Source organism: Cricetulus griseus, chromosome 2, assembly GCF_003668045.3.
Source record: "Cricetulus griseus strain 17A/GY chromosome 2, alternate assembly CriGri-PICRH-1.0, whole genome shotgun sequence".
Classification (NCBI taxonomy): Eukaryota; Metazoa; Chordata; class Mammalia; order Rodentia; family Cricetidae; genus Cricetulus; species Cricetulus griseus.
In genome coordinates, this window is record NC_048595.1 from 224,673,012 (window position 1) to 224,699,288 (window position 26,277).

The 26,277-nt window shown below is 38.4% G+C and overlaps 1 protein-coding gene across 2 annotated transcripts in view; it reads right to left on the reverse strand.

The window, feature by feature from the left end:
* The window catches only part of Rbbp8 (RB binding protein 8, endonuclease), a 69,898-nt gene extending 45,225 nt beyond the window's left edge, over positions 1-24,673 (reverse strand). The window contains exons 1-5 of one of the 2 annotated variants that reach the window (XM_027404328.2): positions 24,534-24,673; positions 19,626-19,833; positions 9,601-9,643; positions 6,850-6,945; positions 228-340 (exon numbers count right to left, since the gene is read on the reverse strand). In XM_027404328.2, coding sequence (XP_027260129.1) covers positions 228-340; positions 6,850-6,945; positions 9,601-9,643; positions 19,626-19,734 — 361 coding nt within the window. In that variant the 5' untranslated portion in view covers positions 19,735-19,833; positions 24,534-24,673. Of the gene's footprint in view, positions 1-227; positions 341-5,374; positions 5,488-6,849; positions 6,946-9,600; positions 9,644-19,625; positions 19,834-24,533 lie in introns of those variants that run through there. The other variant, XM_035440285.1, reaches the window with a different exon arrangement.
* Between the last annotated feature and the right edge of the window lie 1,604 nt (positions 24,674-26,277).

A 26,277-nucleotide genomic window follows, 5' to 3' on the forward strand; every position in this document is an offset into this window, starting at 1 on the left:
CTTGTCTTGAAACTTGGTGGTACTTTAAAGGACAATGTAAACTACATATATAACTTTTGTGCCTATTTCCTACTAAAACAGTAAATCTATACACGAAGACATCTAAAGTTAAAAACCAAAGTTCTAAAAATGTAAGTAATTAATATAATTACAAGCAATTCCCTAGTACGTTTTAACAACAGGACAGAATACTTTAAGTACTTGGTAAAAAATGAAAGGAAACTCACTAAGCTCTGTAATAAGCTTAAGATTCTGCTGTCGGATATTTTCAAACTCCTGCTGCTTTTTGTGCATATGTTCTTCAGTTACTGCACAGCGATCACATAATCCTGCTCTTAACCTGTGAACAGAAACAAAATATTTTTCATCTATGAACACAGAATGAGTATCCTTTCTTCACATATTTGGGACTCTGGTGTTTCAGATTTTACTTTGTTGACTTTTGTAGTATTTGCATATAATCCAAAGTCTAAAAAAAAGTATTTTGTTTTTGTTTTTGGAGACAGGGTTTCTCTGTGTAGCTTTGGAGCCTATCCTGGCACTCGCTCTGGAGACCAGGGTGGCCTAGAACTCACAGAGATCACCTGCCTCTGCCTCCCGAGTGCAGGGATTAAAGGCGTGCACCACCAGGTATGCCCCACAAAAAAAGTATTTTTTAAAAGTGAGAAGAGGAGGGGTGAGGAGAACATGAGGGAGCAAAAAGGTTGAGTTGGGGGAAGAATAGAAGAAAACAAGATAAGAGATACCATAATAGAGGGAGACATTTTAGGCTTAAAAGAAATCAGGCACTAGGGAAATGTCTGGAGATCTACAAAGATGACAACTTGCTAACAATCTAAGCGACAGAGGAGAGGCTACCTTAAATGCCCTCCCCAGATAATGAGATTGATGACTTATATGCCATCCGATAGCCTTCATTCAGCAGCTGGTGGAAGTAGAAGCAGACACCCACATCTAATCACTGAACTGAACTGGAATCCAGTTGCAGAGGAGGAGGAGTAATGAACAAAGGGGTTCAGACCAGGCTGGTGAAACCCACAGAAACAGCTGACCTGAACAACAGGGAGCTCTTGGTCCCCAGACTGATAGCTGGGAAACCACAACTTTGGGACTGATCCAGAGATAAGAAAAAAATAAAAACAAAACAAAACCCTGAAATGAAAGCAGAACAAGAAAGAACATACAAATGGCTGGAGTGGTGGTGAATGCCTTTCTAGCACTTGTGAGGAAGAAGTGAGTTCTAAGACAACCCAGTCTACATTAAGAGTTCGAGGCCAGCTAGGCTACACAATGATACTGTCTCAAAATGACAAACTCATGTAAAAGATCTTGGAAATTAAAAATATCAAGGGGGTGGGGCAACAACAAAACTTGAGAGAAATATCCCTCCAAGATATATAAATGCAAAGAAAACAAAACTAGGGAATGAACACCCTATAACATGCTCTAGAAAAAGCAAGGGAATTGATTGAAAGAAACAATCTACTTATCAGCAAAATCCAGGCTGGCCTCAAACTCACAGAGATTCATTTGCCTCTCTGCCTCCTGAGTACTGGGCTTAAAGACATGCACCATCATGCCCTGTTCCTCCATGTATTCTCTTCAAAACTATAATTTCATTCTTTTGGCTGAGTAAAACTCCACTGATTATATGGAAAACATTTTATTTCCCATGCATTTGTTGAAGGGTACATATATTAACTCCATAACTTGGCTTTTTGTTTGAGACAGGGTTTCCCTGTGTAGCCTTAGCTATCCTGGAACTTGTCTTTTTAAAATTGCCCTTTCCATGTTTCTTGAGGGAGATGTGCATGTTTGCATACGTGTGTGGGCATGTGGGGGTGTAAGTTTACGTGACCCTAAGTCTGATGTTGGGAATTCTCAACAGCTCTTCCATTTTTATTGAGGCAGGGTCTTTCAATCAAACCCAGAGCTCAACAATACAGCTAGTCTCCCTAGCCATCTTGTTCTGAGTCCTGACCCTAGCTAGCATGCCAATTGAAGCCCTATCTTGGCCTTTGTAAATACTGTCACAATAAATACAGAAGTGTAGGTATATCTACTGAATATTGACTTGATTATTTTCCATACTAAATCAAGAAAGTTATTACTGGATTTATACATACAGCAGTTCTATTCTGACTTTTTCAGAGAATTTCCATACTGCCTTTCATTTAGACTATATTAATTCCCATTCCATCCAGCAGTATAAAAGAATTTCTTTCCCTCCACATTCTTGCCAGGATTTGTTGTTTTCCTAATGACAACCAATCTGGCTAGTGTTTACACAGAATCTCAATGTAGTTTTGATTTGTATTTCCCCGATGGCTAAAAATGTTGAATACTTTTTTCCTTCCAGTTCTGTACTGGCTGTTTTACTTCTTTTGAAAATTATCCATTTACTTCATTTGCCTGTTTATTGATTACTTGGCTCTCTTGGTATTTGAGTACTCTAATATTATGGATATTAATCCCATTCACTCTAATTATTTCTTTGGCTGTGTAGAAACTGTCTAATTTCATGTAATCTCTTTTATTAATTCTTGTTATAGGCTGAGCTATGATGGGGGACGTCCTTCTGTATGTTGTGAATATGTGTTTCTCTTATTGGTTGATGAATAAAGCTATTTCAGCTAATGAATGGACAGGCAGGATTTAGCCAGGCAGGAAATGCATACAGGGATAAATAAATGTAAGAGGTGGAGTCAAGGAGATGCCATGTAGCTGCCAGGGAAGCAAGAGGCCTGGGCATCACTGGTAAACCAAGACCATGTGGAGATACACAGATGAATAGAAATGGGTTAATAATTGAGAGCTAGCCAATAAGAAGCCTGAGCCATTGGCCCATTTATAATTAATATAGCCTCTGTGTGTTTATTTGAGACTGAATGGCTGCAGAACCTGGCAGGACGGAAAGCTCCGACTACAGAGCTATTCTAAAGAAAGCTTATAATCCACCATCTTCTGGGCTCATTTATTTTCTCCAAATTTCCTCAGTGATGCAACTTCTGCAAATCACCTCCAGTACTGGCTAAAGGGACCAAGTCCAAGCCAGGGTCAAGCCCACCTTTAGGCTAAGAAGTGGAGAAGAGAAAAGTGATCCTATAGCACTAAGGAGAAGAAATGGGGATGAGGCTGCAGCCTGTGGTATACAAAAGTAGGAGCAGTAGGACTTGTCTGCAGGCCAGATGGCCAGTGCTTTAAAAATTAGAACTCATCATCTCATTTCCTTTTATGTATCAGGCATTTTAAAAACATAAACACTATTTGTTTTTATATAAACATTAAGAAATGAGCCAGGAAGTAGTGGCACACACCTTTAATCCCAGCACTTAGGAGACAGAGAAAGGCAGTTTTCTGTGAGTTCAAGGACAGCCTGGTCTACAAAGTGAATTCCAGAACATCCAGGACTATTACACAGAGAAATCCTGTCTCAAAAAAAAAAAAAAAGAAAAGAAAAGAAAAGAAAAGAAAACAACAATGACAAAAACATTAAGAAATGAGAATCAGATGCTCCTTTTCCAGCAGTCCTTGTGCTGGCTTGCCTCTGTGGACACCAGGACTTCAAGATGGCATCACTTGTGCCTCTCAAGAAAAATTCATGAAAATTAAACTTGGATATTGATGCTGGATTTCACTCCCACAAGCTCTACTGGAGCCTTTCAGGGATTATGAATGGTATTCCAAATATATTACAAGTGGAAAGACAGCATTGTAGGTCTTAACATGGTGCTGGCAACCTTTTCAGTTACTGCATTTCTTACAAAGATTGCAAATATAATGCAAGTATCACTGAAGATGGGTCAGTATGGAAGGCACTGCACTCCTTATGAACTGGCTCATGTAATTTTTAAAAAGGAATAAAATCATTCCATCTTAAGATAAAGCATGCATCAAAACTAATGCTTAGAAATGTTCACAAAGGTCAGTTAGTGGAACATCACCACAAAGCCTGGATCAGTCCCCAGTACACACAAATTGGGTACAGTGTTACACACCTGTAATCTTAGCACTTGGGATGTAGGGATAGGAGGATCAGAAACTCAAAAGCCATTAGCTATATAGCAAGTTCCAGGACAGTCAGTAATACATGAGACTTTGTTTTCAATGAAGAGGAAGAAAAAAGAAAGAAAACAAATTTTCAAAGTAGATGTTACTTTTTAATACTCTTAACAAAATATCAACTTTTATACTTTAAAGTTTGTTCTAGGAAGCTGAAAAGATAGCTGTGGTAAAAACATCTGTGGCTCTTGCAGAGGACTAGAGTTTAGTTCCCTGCAGCCACAACAAGCATCTCACAACTGCCTGTCTCCATCTCCAGGAGATCTGGTGCCTTCCCTGACCTTCAAGGCACCCTCATGCACGTGTACATACATACATGCAGACACATACACATAAATGAAAGCATAAAGCAATGGAAAATTAGTAGCCTGCTCAACATATCATTCTTATGTGTGATATAGACATAAAGTGAATTTTAAAGGTAGAACTTTACTAAAAGTACATTTAAAGATAGTATTCAACAGCAATTTAAAAAAGAACCTTCTAAAAAGAATAGCCTATATAATAGGCAATGTTGAAGAGTTAACATTTCAGAACACCAACTTTGGTAATGCAGGTCAAGTATAAATACTCTGAGATGTAATTAATTTACATTCACATTCATAAACTTAAGACCTACAAAGTATCACAAAACCACAGGAACTATGGGCAATAAGGAAAGTTTCAGATTTGATCTAATTATGTATTAACTATGAGATCCTGGAAAAGTCTCTCCCTTCTATGCCAGGTATTTTCTTACATGGAAAATAGACCTATCATATGTCTTATGGTGTTAATTTGAAAACTGACTGCTAAGATGCCTGAATATAAAGTTAATCCTCAGTGCATATAGATTCTCACTTAAAATGAACCATGACACAGGCACAAATAACACACAAGACTGTAATCCAAGCACTGAGAAGGTTGAGACAGAAGGAATGAGTTTGAAGACAGCATGAAATATACCTATCTCAAAGATAAAAAGGCAGGCAGGCAGGCAACATTTTAAATGAAAAACAGCAATGAAGCATGGCCCACATGAAATTAATGACTAGAATGGTCAGAGGTTGGACAACTTACAAAACAGTAGTCTAGCTGGGCATTGGTGGCACACACCTTTAATCCCAGAACTCAAGAGGCAAAGGCAGATGGATCTCTGTGAGTTGGAGGCCAGCCTGGTCTACCGAGTTACAGGACAGGCTCCAAAAACAATACAGAGAACATCTAGACATTTTAAAGCTTAATTGAATAAGGAAAATAGCTTAGAAAACACTTCCATGGGAGGTAGATGTACTGACACTTCTCAAAAAGGGTGTAGAATAGGAAAACTCACTTAAGAAAGCAAGTGGGGTATAGTGGCACACTTTCAATACCAAAACTTGGGAGGCACAAGCAGGCAGGTCTCTTTGCGTTCAAAGCTGGTATGGTCTATATAATGAGTTCCCCTGTTTCAAAAACACCAATGAGAAAAAAAAGTAAAAGATACAAAAGCTAACTAAACTGGAAGACCAATTAAACTACAAAGTGACACACGCTTGAAGACAATGGAAACAGAGGATCTTCAAGGGCTTAGATAGAGTGAGGAAGAAATGGAGAGTCAGTTGTATGGAGCCAGTTCAAGCAAAACAAAACCCATATTCTGAAACTGTCTCCCCCACAGCCATTTCATTCAAGTTTTATCTCAGTAGCATTGCCTCAGAAAGGCCACCCTTTGAAAATCTTAAGTATCCTTCCTATAGTCACTCAAATATCCCATTTACCTACATTTTCTTCATAGCACTTTGTATATGAAATTCTCTTATTGTTAGATGTATGAGTTACTTCCAGAATTTGACAATTAAATATAAGGTACATGATATACTAAGGAGAGTATTACTTCAAGTCCTAGAGCAACATCTAGGGTATAATAAGAACAGAAATACTTATTACTAAATCTTAATTAAAGTTAGAATTAGGATACACATATGTGATCCCAAAGCATGTAGATCTTTCCCACAAACTATTACCTATTCAAGTAAATGGATATCCTTAAAGCCAGCAGTTAGAGATGATACTCACCTTTGGTTTGCATATGTGCAGAATACTAGATTATTGTGAAATGATAGGATGGTAGAGCAGGTAAAGGCTCTTACTGCCAAGTATGATAACATGCATTTGATTCGTGGAGCCTCACAGTTGTTCTCTGACCTCCACATCACATCAAGGCACATACACATGCACACAAAACAAAGAAATTATTCCACCACTTTAAAGAAAAAAAAAAAAAGATGCTAGTTCTAATCAGTTGGCCTATCTGTAATATAGATGAAAATGTTTCATTCCCAGGTATTGGTCACATCTGAGTGGAAAAGAAAAGGTCTATGTATGAAGTCTGATTATGTTATCTGAAGAACATTCAGAAAGAAGAATTCCTATACAGGCAGGAAGTGAAAAGGTATATATATATATATATATATATATATAAAGAAATCAGAGTAGAAAAGATGGCAGGAATAGGATTTATTAGTTTCCATATACTTGGAAACAAAAAGAAACGTAGGATTGAATGATTAAAACATTGATACACTTAAGTTCCCCTTATACCTAACATTAAAGATGACATTTATAGGTTAAGTTATGATTACTAAAAATAATGGGGAAAAAATATACAAAACCTGGGAGTATATCCTCAGTGTCAGAAAGGACTTATTCAGCGATGATATAAGGCTAAGAGGGAAAAGAACATCACTTACAATCCCAGAAACAAAAGTAAACCCAATGGACTCCTATCGAGAGGAAAATAATTTCTTATTCAAGTACCAAACTTACCTATCTTCTAAAATTTTAATGGTTTCCTGAAGGACTTTCTGTTGGTCTCTCAGCTGTTGATTTTTAGTGAAGAATTCTTCTAGTCTTTGTGCATCTCTAAAGTTAAGAAATAAATGAGAATTCCACAGAAAATTAAAAGGATAGTTCTGACATTACAACTCCAAAGTTTGGTCTTAAAAAAAAAAAAAAAAAAAAAAAAAAATGTGCTGGGGAGATAGTTCAGACAGTAAAGTGCTTGCTCCAGAAAACTAAAGGTAGTTATTTTGCCTTCTCCAAAGTAAGCTAGGTCCTTGCATAGTGGGACAAGTAATGTGTGTTTACCTACCTTAGAAATCTACCATTACCTTAGGTAAAATTCATTTCCAATCCACTTAAAATATAATGGAAATATCTGTTTTATTTAAGAATAAATAGACATTTCTTCCATGTTACAGTTTTTTGAGTTATATGAGTTTTAAAATTTGTTTTCATGTCCTTTATAAACATTGTCAATGAAGATATGAATACTGTCAGTAATATCATATGGTGATTTGATGAAAACCAAATGAAATATCTATATGATTCTCCCTTGTATAATACACTCAACATCCTAAGAGTTCTTCACTTTTACTTTTAAGAAGAGAATTTTATTATCAATAATTGTATGTGTTTAGGTTTTTGCCTGCGTGTATGCCTATGTATTGTATGTACCTGGTGCATATGAAGGCCAGAAGGAGATCTTGGATCTTGAAACTGGAGTTACAGAGGGTTGTGAGCAGTCATTTCAGTACTAGGAATCGAACCTGAGTGCCCTAGAAGAATAGCCAGTACTCTTAACCACTGAGCCATTTCTTCAGTTCCGTGTTTGGCTTTTTCTAGTAAGTTTAATGTTTCAGAGTTGATTAGTAATTACAGGATGAAATCTTTTATGTTGCTTCTTGGGTCAGTTTTAAAGTTAATAATGTTGTAAATTCTGAATTAACAACCACTGAATCAAATGCCTTCTCCTAAAAGTGAGTGACAATCCTAGCCCTCAATGTCAACAATGTACTTAGTTGTTTAAACTATTCTGGAATACAGATAAAGTAGCATCAAATTTATTAATTTAAACCAGTCATATTAATTTTTGTGTAGTTATTTAGGAAATGGTGGCAAAATTATGGTCAGTAAATTAGAGCAAGTCAGCTGAAGGGTTCTGGCAAATGCTGATAATCAATGAAGAGGGATACAAGTCCCCCAAGAGATGATTACAATGACATGGCCATCGTGCCATTTTGCTAAGTCTAAGGGGAAAAGGAAACATGAACAATGGTAGAGAAGAAAAGAATAATCTGAGTCCTCAACAATTTCTGAATCACTGATTGAGCAGTGCTAAAATGTCTCTTTTAAGGGACTTGTACAAGAAAGAACATAAGTTCCTTCATACGCACGCACGCACGCACAACTGAGTCATTTGCCAATAATTTGCCAATATATTTGTATGTGCACCAATGTAGGTATCTGGTATCTATGGAAGTCAGAAGAAGCCATAGATCGCCTGCAAATGGAATTAGGGTTGTATACCACCACATGGATATTGGGAATTGAATCCTGGGTCCTTACAAGAGCAACAAGCATTCTTAACCACTAAGGCTTAGTGACTAAGCTGTATTTCCAGCCCCATGTTTAAAGTTTTTGTATTCTTCTATTGTTCCAATTTCTGAATTTATCTCTGCCAGCAAATATTACTTTCTACGTGTGAAGGAAAAGTTTCTTTTTTAAATAAACATAAATGATTAGTTAAGTAATCTTAACTTTCAGCTATAATCTGAAAATCTTAGAAACATGAGGTAAGGTAGGCTCATATATGGGTATATACTATAAAGAAAATATAAAACCACTTGTCATAATGACATTGTTTTTTGTTATGTGAATTGACATTCTATTATGCCACCTACTGCACGTTCTCAAAAATGCAAACTCTAAGTATCCATGAGTAAAACGGACTCCAAACTTGAAAATCACATATGATTCATAGTTTAATAATCAAAGCAATTCAGGAGCCTTCTGTTCATTCTAAACTTCTTAGAAGTAATATCAGAATACCCATTTAGCATTCATTCTTTCATACATGTGTACATTCACATACATACACACATTATGTGGTTGTGTGTGTGTGTGTGTGTGTGTGTGTGTGTGTGTGTGATCTTTAGAGATAAAATCTCATGTAGCTCACAATTGTCTCTAACTCCTTCTCTTCCTGTCTCTACCTCCCAATTACTAGGATTACAGGTGCAGCACCAGACTCAGCTCTGTTGTTTTTAGACAAGTTCTTGTGTAGCTGAGGCTATGTAAATGAGATTGGCCTACAATTCCTGATCCTCCTATATCATCTCTCAAGTGCTGAGACTACAGGCAACTGCCACCATGTCTAGTATCCATTTCCTACAAGTTTAGAAATCTCATAATAATCTTCTCCATTTCTTGTAATATTGTGAATTCCAAATATTAATAAACCAGAGAAAAGAATGATATAAACAATTCTCATTTCACTAAATATTCTATGAAAATATAATTTTATATTATAGAATATAGTAAAATACACATATGCATGTTAACTAAGCTTGTACTTAGAAACCAGTTCTTTATTACTTTAAAACATAAAATAAAATCACGATTAATTAGCCCAAAGCTAATTCCTTTTTAAGACATGAAGTTTAAAAAAAAAATTAGAGTGGCTATTAATACCAATTATTAATAAATAAAACATTGTCATTACATACTAATACTTACAAAATTCGTTCCTTTTTCAGTTTGGTTACTTTTATTTGTAAACCTGCAAAGTAACAAAGAAAAAAAAAGAACAGTATTTTGTTACACATTGTACCAATTCTAAAGCAGTTATCTTAAGTTCCTTTATGAGGCAAATGCTATACTATTAAGCCAATTTAAACTGGCTTCTGAAAAATGATCCAGTACTCATTTGATGTACAGTGTATTCCCCTTACTTATACCCTCAGGCTACAAAAATAAATCTGCAACATTATTGCTTTTAGTCTATTATATGACAGCCAAGTAGATTAAAAGTGAGTTATTTCCTTTCTAATAGTGAGGGCAAACATATAATTAGCATTTCACTATAAACGCAGATCTGTGTTCTGACACAGCCTATGTATTTGTTAACAGAAATAGTGCTTATGTAGGCTCAAGTCTCTGGGGATTAAGCTAGATTATAACAGGAAGTACTGGATAAGAAACAAAATTGCTTACAGAAAAGTACTTAACAAAGAACACTATGATTTTTAACTCTAGACATGCCCATTTCAATTTTAACTAAGTCTGATACAAAACAAAATGGCAAAGGAAAATATTGATAAAGAAATAGGGTATTTCGTTAAATTAAAAAAATCATAAAAAAAGAATGTATGTCTAATTTTCATGGCAATAAACCCCCCAAAAAACACTCCAAATATAGTCTACAACAACTACTAGCAACTTACTATAAATGCAAACTGAAAGAATTAAATTACTAATTATTAAAATGATAATGCTGAGCATTGGTAAAGGGTTGTAAAACTATACAACCATACTTCTCTGGAGATATTGGAAACTAGTATAATATAATTTTCTAAAGCTGTTCTCATCATCTGATTTCTTGAGTTCTAATCTCTATAGAAACTCATAATAAAAATATTCAACGTTTAGCAATGTAAAAATATTTAGAGATGGCCAGGCACTGGTGGCATACACCTTTAATCCCAGCACTCGGGAGGCAGAGGCAGGCGGATCTCTGTGAGTTGGGGGCCAGCCTGGTCTCCACAGCAAGTGCCAGGATAGGCTCCAAAGCAACACAGAGAAACCCTGTCTCAAAAAAAAAAAAATTTAGAGATGTCTACACAAAATATATATAACGTACTACTTGATGGAACGACAGTCTGTTTAACAAACCATGCTATCTCATATTATACCATCTTTACAATCCTCGGAGCTCTCTGCAAACACACACTGGGTCCTGTGTGAACAACTGTAATATCAGCTCTTACGCTGAAGCAGGATGATCACAAGGTTGAGACCACCCTGGGCTACATAGTCGAATGTGTCTTTTTAAAAAAAGTCAAATTAATTTTTCTAGGTGAATATGGCTTTACTCTTTATCCTCTACAAATCTGATTAACATAAGAGAGTAAAAGGACTTTCTATTAACTTTGATTCCTAATTAAGTTCTTCCTATTCCGTAATTTTTTCAACTAGAAACATTATACTTTAAAAATAAATTGCTTAGAAATTGTTAATATTCTCTAAGAATTTCACTTCCTGTCTTTGTTTAAAAGTTGGACCATCCAGACTGGAGAGAGAGATTGCTCAGGCGGTTAAGAACACCAGCTGATCTTCAGAGGACCAGGCTTTGATTCCCAGCACCCACATGGTGCTTTACAACCACTGTAACTCCAGTGCCAGGAGATCTGATGCCATGTTTTCACCACATGGGCACCAGGCATACTCATAACACATATGCATACATGCAGGCAACACTCATACATGTAAAATAAACCTTGGAAAAATTAAAATTTTTGGGGGGGGAGCTCAAGAGATGGTTCAGTGTTTAAGAGCACTGGCTGCTCTTCAGAGAATTCAGATTCCATTCCCAGCACCCAGGTGGCTTTTCATAACCACCTATAATGCCAGTCTTCGGGAATCTGACTTGTTTTTCTAGCTTCTAAGGGCATCAGGCACAGATATACATTAAGGCAAAACAATCATATACATAAAAATAAAATGTACTTGACAAAAACTAAAACAAATCACCATCTCTCTATTTCTCAGGCTGGCCTCAAACTCACAATCCTTTCTCAGCCTACTAAACCCTGAGAATGTAAGTGGATGCCACTAAGTCTAGCTAAGATTATCGTGTATTGGAGAGAATTAATCCTAAAGAAATAGTTATTAGTTGAATGATTTTTGAATAATAAAAGATTATTTACTATCTGCCTTTGGTAGTTCATGGACACTACTAAATTACATACTTACACCATCATGATGTGTCTAGAAACACTAATGCACTTACTTCTAAGAACAGGTTTTTTCATAGTACCTGTAATTACTACAATATTAGACAACATAATCTAGATAAGAAAGAATTTTTAAATATCCTATTTCTTTTTTCTTTATTTTGTCATTTTTAAAAAATACCCTATTTCTTTCTCTTTTTTGTTTATTTTTTTATCATAAAAAATACCCTATTTCTTTTTTTCTTTTCTGTTTTTTCCTTTGTCATTTTAAAAAATATCCTATTTCTTAATCATTGTCAAAATAGACACTGATGGGGTAGTCTGTCTAATCTCCAGTGGTGCCAGGAAATCCAAATAAGCAAAATGAAGGCGCTGAAGAATTTGGGAGGCAGTGTTACAGTTTCATTCTCTCTTGAGTTTGGCCTCTAGGAAATGTTTAGCTAATATGACACATTTTACTCTTTCCTCTACAACCTATTATTCAGCTAAATAAAATATTATTAAGGAAGTATAAAAAGTCCTAGATGTTACAGTAGATTTAGTATACCAGCTACACATTAGAAACAACCCAATGCTTAAGTAACATCGAACAACAATGAAAACCTACTTCAGAGACACAGAATGGCAAGATTGAGGCCACCTTATGCTTCACAGCAAGACTTTCTCTTAAGCAATAAACTACTGATACATGCATAATTTGGACAGATCTCAAAGGGTATTGCGTTGAGTAAAATTTGCCAATTTCAAAAGGTTATTTTTTGTGGCTCTATTTATATAACATTCTTGAAATGAAAATATCAGAGACGAAGAACAGAATATTAATGGCAAGAAACTGGAGAGGAAGAATGGAATGAAGAAGTGTTAAGTGGCATAGAATCTTTAGTGGTAGATACAATCTACACATTACTAAATTGTACAGAACTAAACACACAAGTCTGAGTTTCACGCATACACAATTTGTGTGATCTGAATAAGGCTAGTAAATTATACCAATAAAAATGCCTTGGTTGTGATTATATATAGTGACTAGGTATGGTGGCTCATACCCATAATCCCAGCAGTAGGAGGTAAAGGCTAGAAGACTGCCGTGAGTTTAAGGCCAACCCGGGCTATCGAGTGATTTCCTATCTCAAAATCAAGCAAACAAAACTATACAATTTACTACCAGTGGGAAAACCTAGGTAAAGGGTACATGGATCTCTGTGCTCTTTCTTACAAGTGACTGAAAATAACAAGAAATAAGTGATTTGCTTTTAAAAGATTTGCAAAACAATAAGAAGGGAAAGCTTGTATTATAACTGGTAAAAATAAGCTGGTGTGCTTTTAATTAAAATATTAATAATAATAAGCCTTCACAGCTGACAAATCCCTAACCCAATGAGTTTTTTTCTCTTTGGGTAATGATGGCAAACTCAAGAGACATTGGAAGTACTCAGCAAAGCACCATTCTTGCAGAATTAAGAACTTATGACACCACTAGAATAAAGACAAGAGTCAGCAGTTTTGTCTCCTCTCCCTAAAATGTGGGTTTTTTTTTTTACTTGCTGACAGATTTTCTTGCTTTTAATTTTGGCTGACTTCTAAAAGTCAGGTCTGCTTTTGCAAGTAAGAAGTAGCCAAAGATGAAATGGATTCCTGCTGTGAAATAAAGATTCATTTTTTTTTAGAAAAGAAACAATGAAGTGGAAAATCCATATAAACTTCAAAAGAAAATTCTTGGGAAATATGGAAAGACTCCTCTTTTATCTTATAAGCATTCAACACCTGTGAGGCATTTGTTCTGTCACGTAGATCAGCTCTGAAACAGGTTTATGTGTATGTGTGTGTTTAAATTTTAGCATTCACTATTCATCAAGTCAATTAGGTATCTACAATTAGAACCCCTATAAAGTGTGCTTTAATCCTGCTCCACACCCATCGGAAGGAATGAGGCTATGCAACAATGTAGCTCCTGTATGAACAGGTAGTCTGTTCAACAAAGTATTTGGGATCTGAACACTAGCAACCTGAGAACCTATTGAGGAAACAGTATTCAAAAGACTAAGCACTATAGGACATCAATTAATCATATATCTATCCATTCTATGAATTTCTAAGGAAATCCATCAGGGCAAGTATATGTTGTTATGTTATACTACAGTAAACAAGTTTAAGAGTTCAGAAATGAGGCAAGAGTTCAATTGGTGAACAAAAATCAATGCTATTCTTGTTTTAGTTTTTATCCAAATAAAAACCACATATAATGTCTACCATCACTTTAGTTACCTGTTTTTTTTTTAACTAGAAATGATTAAACTAGAACCACTTTTCTTGACAAGTAACAGCTTTAACTATAGATCAAATAATTTAATTTTACCAAAAAAAAAACCCCTATTTCTCTAACTATACCATAAAGTAATTCTAAACTAAAAAGCTTAGTATTTATGAAATCGGCTATACTTAATGTATATGTACTTTGCTTACTATTTAATTATCTCATAGTAAACTAATTGTGAATTTCACTGAAATTATAGTAGTTATGAATGCAAATAATAATGTGTGAGAGCTACTTAGACAGCTCTTAATGAATGAATAGGCACTAGTACTATGAACCAAAACTGTTAATTTTGTAGTCTTAATGTAAATTTTTGTGTAAAGTTGATGAAACATTTGAGAATAAGCAGAACAATAAACAACTGGAACAATCAAAATCAGACTCAACATGCAGTTGTACTGTCATGACAGAGCCTCAGGTCTGTTCCATTTCTTTAAATCAGTTGCAATTATGTCCTTCAAACTGCCTAGCTTTCTATGAAAATGGTTCAGATTTATGAGACACAAAAATTAACTGAGATGGGACAGCAGATGTGACTAGTAAACAGTGAACACTATAAAATGGTATGAAAAGCAAACATGCTAAATTCTACTTTATTACTTGTGCTTTTTAATAATAAACCTGATACTAAGATTTAAAAAAAAATCCAATGAAATATACTTTGAAAATATACTTTTAGAATTTAAAGAATTTTGAAACTTCTATTAAAACCTGTTATTCTGAACTCAAAGCATAAAGTTGTCTATTCTCTATGACAATATTGACACTAGAATGAACAATGAATGATAAAATTATGCTAAAAAGATTAAAAACTTAGTGGCAAATATCAACAGAATTACCCCCTGCAAACAATGCAGCTTGCAAATTGCTGATTTTCAACATAAGATGGGAAACCATTTATTCTTAGTTTTAAAATGCATGTGCCTTATTATATCATGATCAATGCATACCCTGTTTAGTACATGGCATATCATCGATATTGTTTTATTATGTTCTGGTCAAACAAAGCGAAGAAGAAAACCTAAATACAAGATATACAGATGCATGTAATTTCTTATGGACAGATTTCCTTGGCTGTCTATGTAAAAATTATACATCTGTTTACTCTTCCTAATAGTTCTCCTTTGTCTTTTACTGACATGAAGCTTTAAAAGGTAATGAGTCAATTTTGATTCCTATACATACTTCAAAACCTGTGATGTCCAGACATGTCTATGTTTGATGTCTTGCAAACAGCTTCTTGTATTGGTTTTTCTAAGTAGATCCCCCAGCTACTTTTTTAAAAGTAAGCACCCCCAGGCAGGTCTTTGATGTTATTACATAGTCAGATGATCCAATTTTATATGGAACCATGTGAAGCACATTGACAAAGGACTAATAATAAAAAAGCCCTCTTTTATTTGGGAAATATCCAGTAACACAAACTAAATTTTTAAACACTATCAATTTTCTACAAATAGTGTTTACCATGCTCAGCATGGTTGTACATGCCTGAGATCCCAAGACTAGGAGGCTGAGGCAGGAAGACCTTCAGTCTGAGGCCTGCCTGGGTTACATAGCAATTTCTAGACCAGCTGGGCTCCATAGTGAAACTCTGTCTGAAATGAACAAACAAAAACCACATCTTCAAAAATCCATAAGCAGGAAACAAGTCTGCTTATCCCCTACACTCTTAATGCTTTTTATAGCACACTCACATTCCTGGGACCATGAAGCCTATGAAAGAACAGCAACAAGGCCTGCACAACATAAAAGAATTATCTACTATAAAACAAAGGTAAGCTATCTACTATGTAGTATTCATCAGATTTAATAATGAATATATTGCTTTGCTCAAGGAATACATTATTTTCCTAATGCTACTTCATCATAAAATAGAGGTCTCCTGAAGACCCTGTTTACAGAAGAACAAAAAGAAACCTGTCAAAATATATTTCCCTGTTAAATTAAGACAAAAAATAGCTGGGCAGTGGTGGTGCAGTCGGGAGGCAGAAGCAAGTGTATCTCTGAGTTTGAGGCCAGCCTGGTCTACAGACTCACTCTGTAGGTAGGAAAACTAGGGTGACACAGAGAAACCCTGTTTTCAAAAAACAAAACAAAAAAACTTGAAATTAGAAAGAGCAAAGATTAGACTGGCAAGATGGATCAATAAGTATAGGTGCTTGTTGTCAAATCTTATGACCTGGGTTCAGTCCCTTGAATTCACATGGGGGAAGGAGAAAACCATCTCCGAAACATGTCCTCTGACCTCAACTAATCCGTCTGCTTATATGTAAATATCTCTGAGACAGGGATAGGAAATGGCTAACCACTTAAGGGTATGGCTGTAATACCTGTAATACCAGCACTTCTGCAAGTAGAGGCAGGAGGAGCAGGAATTTAGTCACCCTCAACTATACAGCAAGGTCAAGAAGTGACACCTGCTCTAACTGCCCACCTCCACACAAACCAGCAACCTCAGATTATAATTAACAAGGTATATAAATACATCACAGTCAAAGAAATACAGATTAACCTTAAATTTAACCCGTGGGAGATAGAGGCAGGAGGATCAGTTCATCATACAGTATCTCAAAATTTTTATAAAGAAAATTTTCTATTTGATACAACATGGAAATAAAATGCTTAGGAGACAAAGGACTCATACACTAAAAATCATAAACTCTTCCTGAAAACAAACAAAACAACAACAACAACAACAACAAAATAAAAAAATATAGACAGCACTAATACCTGCCAAAATGTTTCCTGTTCATTGTCAGCCTAGGCTATATAGGGAATTTGGGCCAGGGTTAGATCCTGTCAAAAAATAGAGGAACTAGGCAGTGGTGACACATGCCTTTAATCCCAGCATTGGGAGGCTGAGACAGGTGATCTCTGAGTTAAAGGCCAGCCTGGTCTACAAAGTAAGCTCAGTATAGCTAGGACTGTTATACAGAGAAAGCCTGACTTCAAAAACCAAAAACCAAAAATAAATAAATAAATAAATGAATACATAAATAAATAAATAAATAAATAAATAAATAAATAAATGAAAGAACTGAATGGGAGTCACTCACATAGATTGTCCAGGCTTGCTGCTGAGCCTGACAACATGAGTTTGATCCCCTGGGCCCACATGGTGAAGACAGAACTCACTCTTAAAAGTTATCTTTTACCTACACAAAAGCACCATGGCCCAGACACTTCCAAAAAATAAATAGTTTATGCACCAAAGGAATCAATATATGAGACTTCTGTTAAAAGCTGTTTTCCAGTATCACACTGTCGGGTGTCTACAGCAGGCACTGATTAAACATAAGTGCTGCTTCAGAATGATGGTGATAACTCACAAATATTGGTTACTGTGTGCCAGGCACTCTTCCAAACACTCCATACATATTCAGTTATGTAATACACCTGGAGGTAGAGATCATCTTCTTACCATGCATGTGGCAAATGAAACAGTACAAAGTTAAACAATTTGTGCAGTTACCATCTCTACTCCAATCAGATAGGAGATAGCTTTTTGAGACTTGCAGTTAAATCTACAATTTACAGACTTCACCACTGTATCTCATGTCTGTCTCAATATAGCACTACTTGAATCCACTTACAAGCAACAGAAGTGGAGCACTCAAGAGCTAATCCATACCTTTAACCCCACTACTCGGGAGGCAGAATAGGACGATCTCTGAGTTCTAGGCCAGCCTGGTCTACAGAGTGAGCTCCAGGATAGCCAGGGCTACACAGACAAACCCTGTCTTGGACTCCCCCTGCTCCCCGCAAAGAGCTAATCCTAAGTAAGGATAAGCTGGTGAGACTCTCCTCAGCATGCGCATGCTGCTGACCTGAACACAGCTGCTTCTATCTTACCTACATGCCTAACAGACTCCCATCACATTTCCACTTAAGATCAAGCTCTTATCTCCAATTTTTTCTAGAGTCTTTCTTCTCAGGAAATTCTTTCTCATCTTACTACCACCTGTATTGCCTGGATGTACCCAACTGTAAAGCCTGATCCAAAAGAAAACTCATCATCACATACTGGTTTCTGCCTTGTCGTCCCAAACAAAATACATTGCATTAAAATTCTGTCAAACAGCAAATATTCAAAACACATTTTGTGATTACGTATCTCCATGTACACTGGGACTTGCAAGGTTACTCTGAGGTTCATAGTCATAATCTACTGAGGCTATTATTATAAAGTTTCTGAAAGAAACTAAATTTACCATGGAAAGATTCAATACAGCCCCACAATTAAACGTTAGAATTGATTAAGGTGTGTCACATTTTAAGGGCACTACAGTGCAATGTGAAAGTTGTGGAGTACTGTAATATAAAACACATGGTTGCTGTAGGCAATCAAGAAATACTCATAGGGTTGGGAGTCTAACTCAGTGGGAGAATACTCCCTCTTCAGCATCACTACTAAAAAACAAATTTGTAATAGGAGATTTCTCATATATGAGGAAAATCTATCATAAACTAAAGACACAAGAAAAACCTTAAACTTCTAATCCTGTTGCCTCTCCCTCCCAAGAGCCTTGACTCCAGGTGAGTGCCAAAGCATCTGTTTATGTGGTACTGGGGGATAAACCCAAGGCTTTGTGAAAGCCAGGCAAGCATTCCCTCAACAGAGCTATATCCCCAGTCCCCAAGGGATCTTTTAACTGAAATATTTATATACTCATCCTAATTACAACTACTTAATCTTTTGTACATTCACTGTACTCCATATAAGTCTTCTGAGCTCCTATTTCACTGTACTGTATATGGCTGTTTCCATGACCATCACCAGCATCCTACAGGAACTTTGAAAGGAAACTGCCATTCACTTTTGTATAGGAGAAGTGTTCAGTAGCAAACAGCTCCTGAAAGGGTTGTCAGATTACATAAATGACACTTTTATATCTAGAGGTAATCCTGCAAATAATGGTAGAAAAAAACCAAAAGTTTATAGAACACTTAAGATCACAAAGCCATCAGGAAAATGAAATTTAGAATTCAAATCTAAGTCTTCAAGAGTCAATAAATTCTACTGTTTTTTAGCACCTCAAAGCATATTTCCATGAATAACTAATGACAAGTTGTATAAAAACTATGTTCTGGGGGCTAGAGAGATGACTTAGCAATTAAGAGTATTTATTGCTCTTGGAGGACCAAAGTTCAGTTCCTAGCACCCACATGGTAGCTCACTGCCTATAAATCTAGCTTCATGGGATCTGATACCCTCTTTTGGCCTCCATGGCTCCTGAGCACATATTGTATATTCATGCAGGCTCACACATATACATATAAATTTTTAAAATAGTAAAAAAAAAAAAAAAACCTATATTCTGCAGTAGTTGTAGTTACAGAGTAACAATTCATCAATAAAACAAATCATAAATAGTAAATGCCCTTTAAAGGCACAACATTTGCCCCTAAATAAGGTTATATCTAAAAATATATAAAATAATCATAGCTAGTTTCTACTGGTATAGTCTCAAGCACCTAAGGCAAGACTTTACCTTGCACTTCCTTATCATGATATTCTTTTAATTTTGTCCAGAGTTCCTTGAAGTCACTGGACACGTCTGCAGAGTTGGGGCTTCCACAACTGCTTCCTGAAATGCTCATCTTCTTACCAGCAGGCTTCACACTTCTGTTTGCTGGTGCTTCCCCGCTTTTTCTGTTACCTTACACAGGTGTGAAGTTGTCTTCGGATTGCTGAAATGCCTGAAATAACAAATTGCAATATGTCATATTTTGCATTTCCCTTTATGTAATTTGAAATCAGGATGAAATCGGAAGCTCAGCTATTTTCAAGTTTTCTTTATCTATTTACAAGCAATCATTCAGATAATTTGACAGAAGTTGGGAAAGAGTGAGGAAAGAAGACAACGTTGAGAGCAGGGTGTGGTTGGGAGGCAGAGGCAGGTGGAACTCTCAGTTCAAAGCAAGCATGGTATATGTAGTGAATTCCACAAAAAGCCAGGACTACATAGTGAGACCCTGTGCAAAAAAAAAAAAAAAAACCACTATAATTTCAGCTATTTGGCCTTCATATGGGATAAATCTCCAGGCAGATTTTCATTTTTTTCCATCTAAGGAGTAATTACCTAAATTATGTTGAAGTTAAAAGGACTCTAATAATACTGAAAGGTTTATAATCAATCATTCAGTCAATATTCATTTACCCTTATAAAATTTAATGGCTAGCTGTGCTGGTTTATGCCTATAATCCCAGCATTCCAGAGGTAGAGGCAGGAGGATCCCAAATTCAAGGTCAGCCTGGGCTACATAACAATACCCTATCAGAAAAGGAAAGAAGGAAGGAAAGGGGAGGGGAGGGAGGAGGGAGGGAGGGAGGGAGGGAGGGAGGAGAATGGGGGCCTGCAAGATGGATCAACAGGTAAAAACACCACCAAGCCTGACAACTTGAGTTTGATCACTGGAAGGGGAAGGACTCCAACAAGTTAGCTTCTGACCTCCACATGTGTACTATGGTATGGGTGGACATATATGTTCACTCACATGGTAAACAAATGTAATAATAATAAATATTCAAGGAATGAGGATGTGGATTAGAAAAGGAGTTTTGCTGAGCACATCCAAGGTCCTAGGTTCAATCCCTAGCACTGAAAACAAAAAAAAAGTACTGCTGTAACTTTTGGAGAGATGTGCACACTGTACTGAATCAGATACTAGAAAACATTCTCAAAGAGTCCTGATTGACAATCATTTGCCTGTACATGGGTTACAAAACCAGGCAGATGGTTGGCACACTACAGCATTGGAGGATCCATGTATATTTCTGAGAACAAGTCAGTAAGATACACATACAGCAAAGCTCTAAGAATACTCTATTTAGAGGGACAAAGCTATTAGGGTAAAGGTACTTTGTGACTCTTTCATAGTAACGACTAATGATTAACTTTACAACTTATGTAGCCCCTAAATAGAAGTAACAGACTATTAAGAAACTCAAGTGGTTTAATAAATATGTTAAACTGTGTTCTTACCTGAAACCATTAATTAGCTACCATTACAAAAGTAACCCATTGGGCATGGTGACTCATGCCTAAATCTCAGCACTGGGGAGGCTGAGGGAGGAAGACTGCTGCAAGTTCCAGGCCAACCAGGCTACACAAGACCTTCTCAACAAAAATGATGAGAGGAAGCAATGGAGAAAGGAGGGGAAGGAGGAGAGCAGGACACATATGAAGTCTGGAGCTGTGGCTCAGTTGAAAAAGTGTGTATCGAGCACTTACAAGGCTCTGGGTTCCATTCCCAGCACCCATAAATTGAGCCTAGTAGTGAATGCTTATAATCCTAGCACTCAGACAGAGACAGGAGGATCAGGAGTTCAAGGCCATCCTCTCCTCTCAGCTAGAGTTTGAGGCCAGCCTGAGACACATAGACTCTGTACTAAAACAACTTTCAGGAAAGAGAAATGGTTCAGTGCTTAAAGAACACGGGCTGCCTTTTCAGAGAACCTAAGTTCAAGTCCTAGCACCCACATAACAGCTTATAACCTTGTGCAACTCCAGTTCTAGGGAATCTGACACCCTGTTTTAGCCTCCATGGATACCAGGCATGCATGTGATACATACATGCAGGCAAAACACCCATACACGTAAAAATAAAAGTAAGTCTAAGAAACAAACTAAAACAAAACTTTCAAAGGAGCAATAATGCATTCAACCTGATAATACTGCATAATGAAGAAACCCATTACTTTGGCCAGATATAGTGGCTTACACCATTAAACCCAGCACTCAGGAGGCAGAGGCAGTCACATCTCTGAGTTCCAGGCCCGTCTGATCTAAGGGAGTTCCAGGACAGTCTGGGCAATACAGAGAAATGCTATTTTGAAAAACAAAACCAAACAAAACACACACACACACACACACACACACACACACACACACACACACACACATTAAAAAAGAAAAGAAAAGAAAAGAAAAGAAACCCATTACTTTGTATTCTAACCTAAAATTTAAAAGAAAAGACAAGACTGTGAGTTAAAGGACAGCCTGGTCTTACAGATTGAGTTCCAGGACAGCCAAACCCTGTCTCAGAACAAAAAAACAAAACAAAAACGGTTTGTAACCACTTGGTTACCTGTATAGTACTACTGAAATAATACACACATTGACTAAGTGTTACAAAAACTGCAGTTAGACTTTCTAAAAAGAATCACAAAAAGCTGAATACATATAGATTTCAAATAATCTTATTTTCTTAGGTGCACTGTTATTGTTAAATCTCTTGGATTCAATAGTGATGTGTTCATTTAATCTTTTTATGTATTTTTTCCGTTTTTATTATTTTTTTTATTTTATTAGTTCAAATTAGGAACAAGCTTGCTTGCTTCAGATGTCAATCCCTTCTCCCTCTCCCTCCCCTCCCCCGCAACATCCACCTGCCCCTAGCCATCCCCCCTCTACTCCCCAGGCAGGGTAAGGCCCTCAAAAGGGGCTCCCCAAAGTCTACCACATCATCCTGGGCCGGGCCTAGGCCCTCCCCCATGTGTCCAGGTCAAGAGAGCATCCCTTCATATGGGATGGGCTCTCAAAATCCCATCTTTTTTTTTTTAAGACCTTACATATTTAATACAGTGCCCTACCCCTGTACAAATGGAAAAAAATTAAGTTCAACATTTCTAGAACAATATGGCTGTTAATTTTTGTACAATGCCAACTGAATGCGGTAAAATGGGATACTTAATCTTTTTAAAAATTTTTATTTCTTATGGTGCTCAGAAAAGAATCCAGTGCTTCAGGCATGCTAGGGGAGAAGTCTACCATTGAGACACATTTCCAGCCCCATTTTTCTTTTTTCACTGAAAGACTCTATTTATTACAGGAATATTATGAGATAAACTAACGGTCTCTGGAACTGGCTTGAAAATGGGTGTGGGTGGAGAGATGAAAGAACAACAACTTATTTTGGCAATTATTGAAGCTAAGTGATGGATGTGTCCATGAAAGGATTAATAATGCTGATGTCTCTCCCTTGTGAACATTCGTTTCATATTAATTTTTAAAAGTGAGATGAAGGGTGTTAATATAATTTTGCTTCACAAGCCTGTGTTTAACTACTTAGCTATAAAAGATACATTATGGTCAATACGAGACTGCACTTAGTTATGTATAGTAACATATAGTTATACTTTTATTAACAATTTTGGTGAAATATCTACAAAGAGGTAAAATTGTTAACTCCAATACAGATAGGGCATGGCTATACACTATACTTCTCTATAGCAAAAAATAAAGCATGGCGGGGTGGTGGTGCTCACTTTAATCCCAGCACTCAGGAGGCAGAGGCAAGCAAATCTCTAAGTGCGAGGCCAGTCAGGTCTACAGAGCAAATTTTGAGAGCTACTCAGAGAAATCCTGTCTCAAGGGGGGAAGGAGGGAAACAGGGAGGAAGGAAAGGAAGGGGAGAGAGGGAGAGAGAGGGAGGAAGGGAGGGAGAAAAGGAGGAAGGAAGGGGGAGAGAAAGTTAAAAGTTTTATAACTTTAATGAAAAACTTAAAACTGACAGTTAAAATTAGTGTAACCTAAGTATCCTTTAGGAAACGCCCCAATGACGAGGCAGTTAAAACAATTCAGTGCTTTTGCTGTTTCCAAACAGGGTCAGGCTATTTAGCCTTGGTTCGCCTCGACGTACACCAGGCTGGCCTCGAACTCACAAAAACCTGCGGCCACCACGGCCGCTAAGCTGTTTTTTGTTTGCTTGCTTGCTTTTTAAACGGCCACACAAACCACCATCAATACCACCTTAGCAAATTTCGGCTCACAACATCCTTTCCGTGCCCCGTGCTCACCCAGCACTTCGGAGCCACTCTTTCTGCTCTGGACCGTTACTCCCTGGCACTGCGCCCTTCCCTCTCACAACACGCCTGTCTCCGGCTCGGCGGACACAAAGGACGCATCCTTCTGCGCGTGTCCTCGCCATCGCCAGCCTCCACCCTGGGGATGCTCGGCAGGGCTAGGCTGTCACACCACACACACCAGGGAAACAAACAAACGCCCAGGGCGCTCAGCGTGCCTCTCACGAGCGAAGCGCGCACTCGCCGCGGCTCTCTCGCCTTTCCTCACACGCCCCTCAGCCACCCCGCGCGCCCCACGTCCCACGCCAAGACGCTCGGGACCGAGGGCTTGCGAAAAGCGCGCGCGGCGCAGATGGCGCATGCGCGGGGCGGGCTCAGCGCTGAGGGGCTCGCCCTGGAGGCGCGCGGGAGCCCGAAAGACCGTGGAGCACGAGCCCGGCGCGCGTCCTCCGGCCGGCCCCGACCCAGCCTCCCTCGGCGGGTGCCGCACGCGCCTCGGCCGCCCGAGCCTTCCCTGGAGCGCAGCTCTGACCGGAAGTGGCCGCTCCGACCCTGCACGCCGGCTAGGGGGAAGGAAAGCCCGCGTACTCACAGCTTCCGAGCCTCCCTGGAGAGCCCAAGGCGGAGAGTGGATGTCCTCCGGGCCGGGAAGGCCCCGCCGCTCGCTACTACCCTCCGTGTCCTCCCCTCGCCAGGCGGCCGAACCCACGGCGGGGACGGCCAGAGCCTCCCGGAGGAAGGCCCGAGGGCGGCGGACCCGCCCGGCCTGGAGCCCTGCGGCGTCACGTGACGTCACGCGGGAGTTCCCGGCGCCACGCCCCTTCCCCCAGCAGCTGGGCGGCGGCTGAGCGGCGGAGTGGTGTGGATCAGGGTGCTCGGTGCTTCGGAGGTGAACTGTCCAGGGTCCCCAGAGGCATGACAAACTCCGGCAACGTTCGTGGAAGTCCCTGGAAAACTGTCCAGCCGACCTGTTGTGAACGTGACCGACCGCGAGCCCTTGACTGTGTCTGACTCCAGCACGTTTCCTGGCAGTCAGTGCTGACACGGGGAGTCAAGGTGGACGGTTGGGATGGATAGGCTCGCTCTTGGTTTTCAGCCTCAGTTGCCTACGGTTTAGTGATGGCATCCGAGGGGACTGGGTGGGAACGCCACATTTCAAAACGATGCTGCCAGAGTTAAATGATGAGTTTCTGGCAAGTGTGGAGTAAGAAATTACAAGTGTCTACAGTTGATTGTAAACAGGCTGTTGAAACTTTTTGTGTGTGTTTTTGTTGTTAAAAAAAAAATGTTGAGTGCCCCAAGCGGGCTTCGGACTCACCATGCATGTTCTTGAACTTCTCATTCTCCTGTTTCCTTCTTCTGAGTGCTGATATTATGCTATAATTTGGTATGTAGTAGCCACCACACCAGGTCAGTTTGTTTATTTATTTATTTTCGAGACAGGATTTCTCTGTATAGCTTTGGAGCCTGTCCTGGAACTCTGTAGATCAGGCTGGCCTCAAAATCACAGAGATCCGCCTGCCTCTGCCTCCCGAGTGCTGGGATTAAAGGCGTAAGCCACCAACACTCGGCTAAAGTCAGTTTATTTTTAGGCAGTGTTGGGCATCCAGCCCAGGGCTTTGTGAATGTTAGGTCAGCACTCTCATAGCTGCTGAGTCATCTCTCCAGCCCCCTGTCTCACTTAAGACTTGAAGAATGAAAAATGAATTATATTTTTCCTCCAGCAAACACTCTACCACAGTTACATATACCCAGTCCTATTATACTATTATTGGCACAACATACAGGTCCTAATTTTCAGTGAAACTTTTATAGTTTCTAACAGAAATACGAAGTATAGATGGTACACCCATAATCCCCAGCCCTTGGTAGACCGGGAGGCTGAAATAGGACAATTGCTGTGAGCCTAACAGCAGCCTAGACTACATAGCCAGACCTTGCCTTAACCAAGACCAAAACAAAGCACCTCTCTATATGTAACCCATTTATATAAATCAGAATCCATGAAAACATCTCATTTAAATGTCCTACTAAATCCTGTCAGTCATAACTATGAAATCATCTTCTAAATCCATCCCTTTACTTTCATCATTGACTCCATAAACTACCATAATCTCTCTCTCTCTCTCTCTCTCTCTCTCTCTCTCTCTCTCTCTCTCTCTCTCTCTCTCTGTTTTTCGAGACAGGGTTTCTCTGTGTAGCTTTGGAACCTATTCTGGCACTCACTCTGGAGACCAAGCTAGCCTCTAACTCAGAGATCCGCCTGCCTCTGCCTCCCGAGTGCTGGGATTAAAGGCGTGCACCACCAATGCCCGGCCTACCATAATCTCTTATTT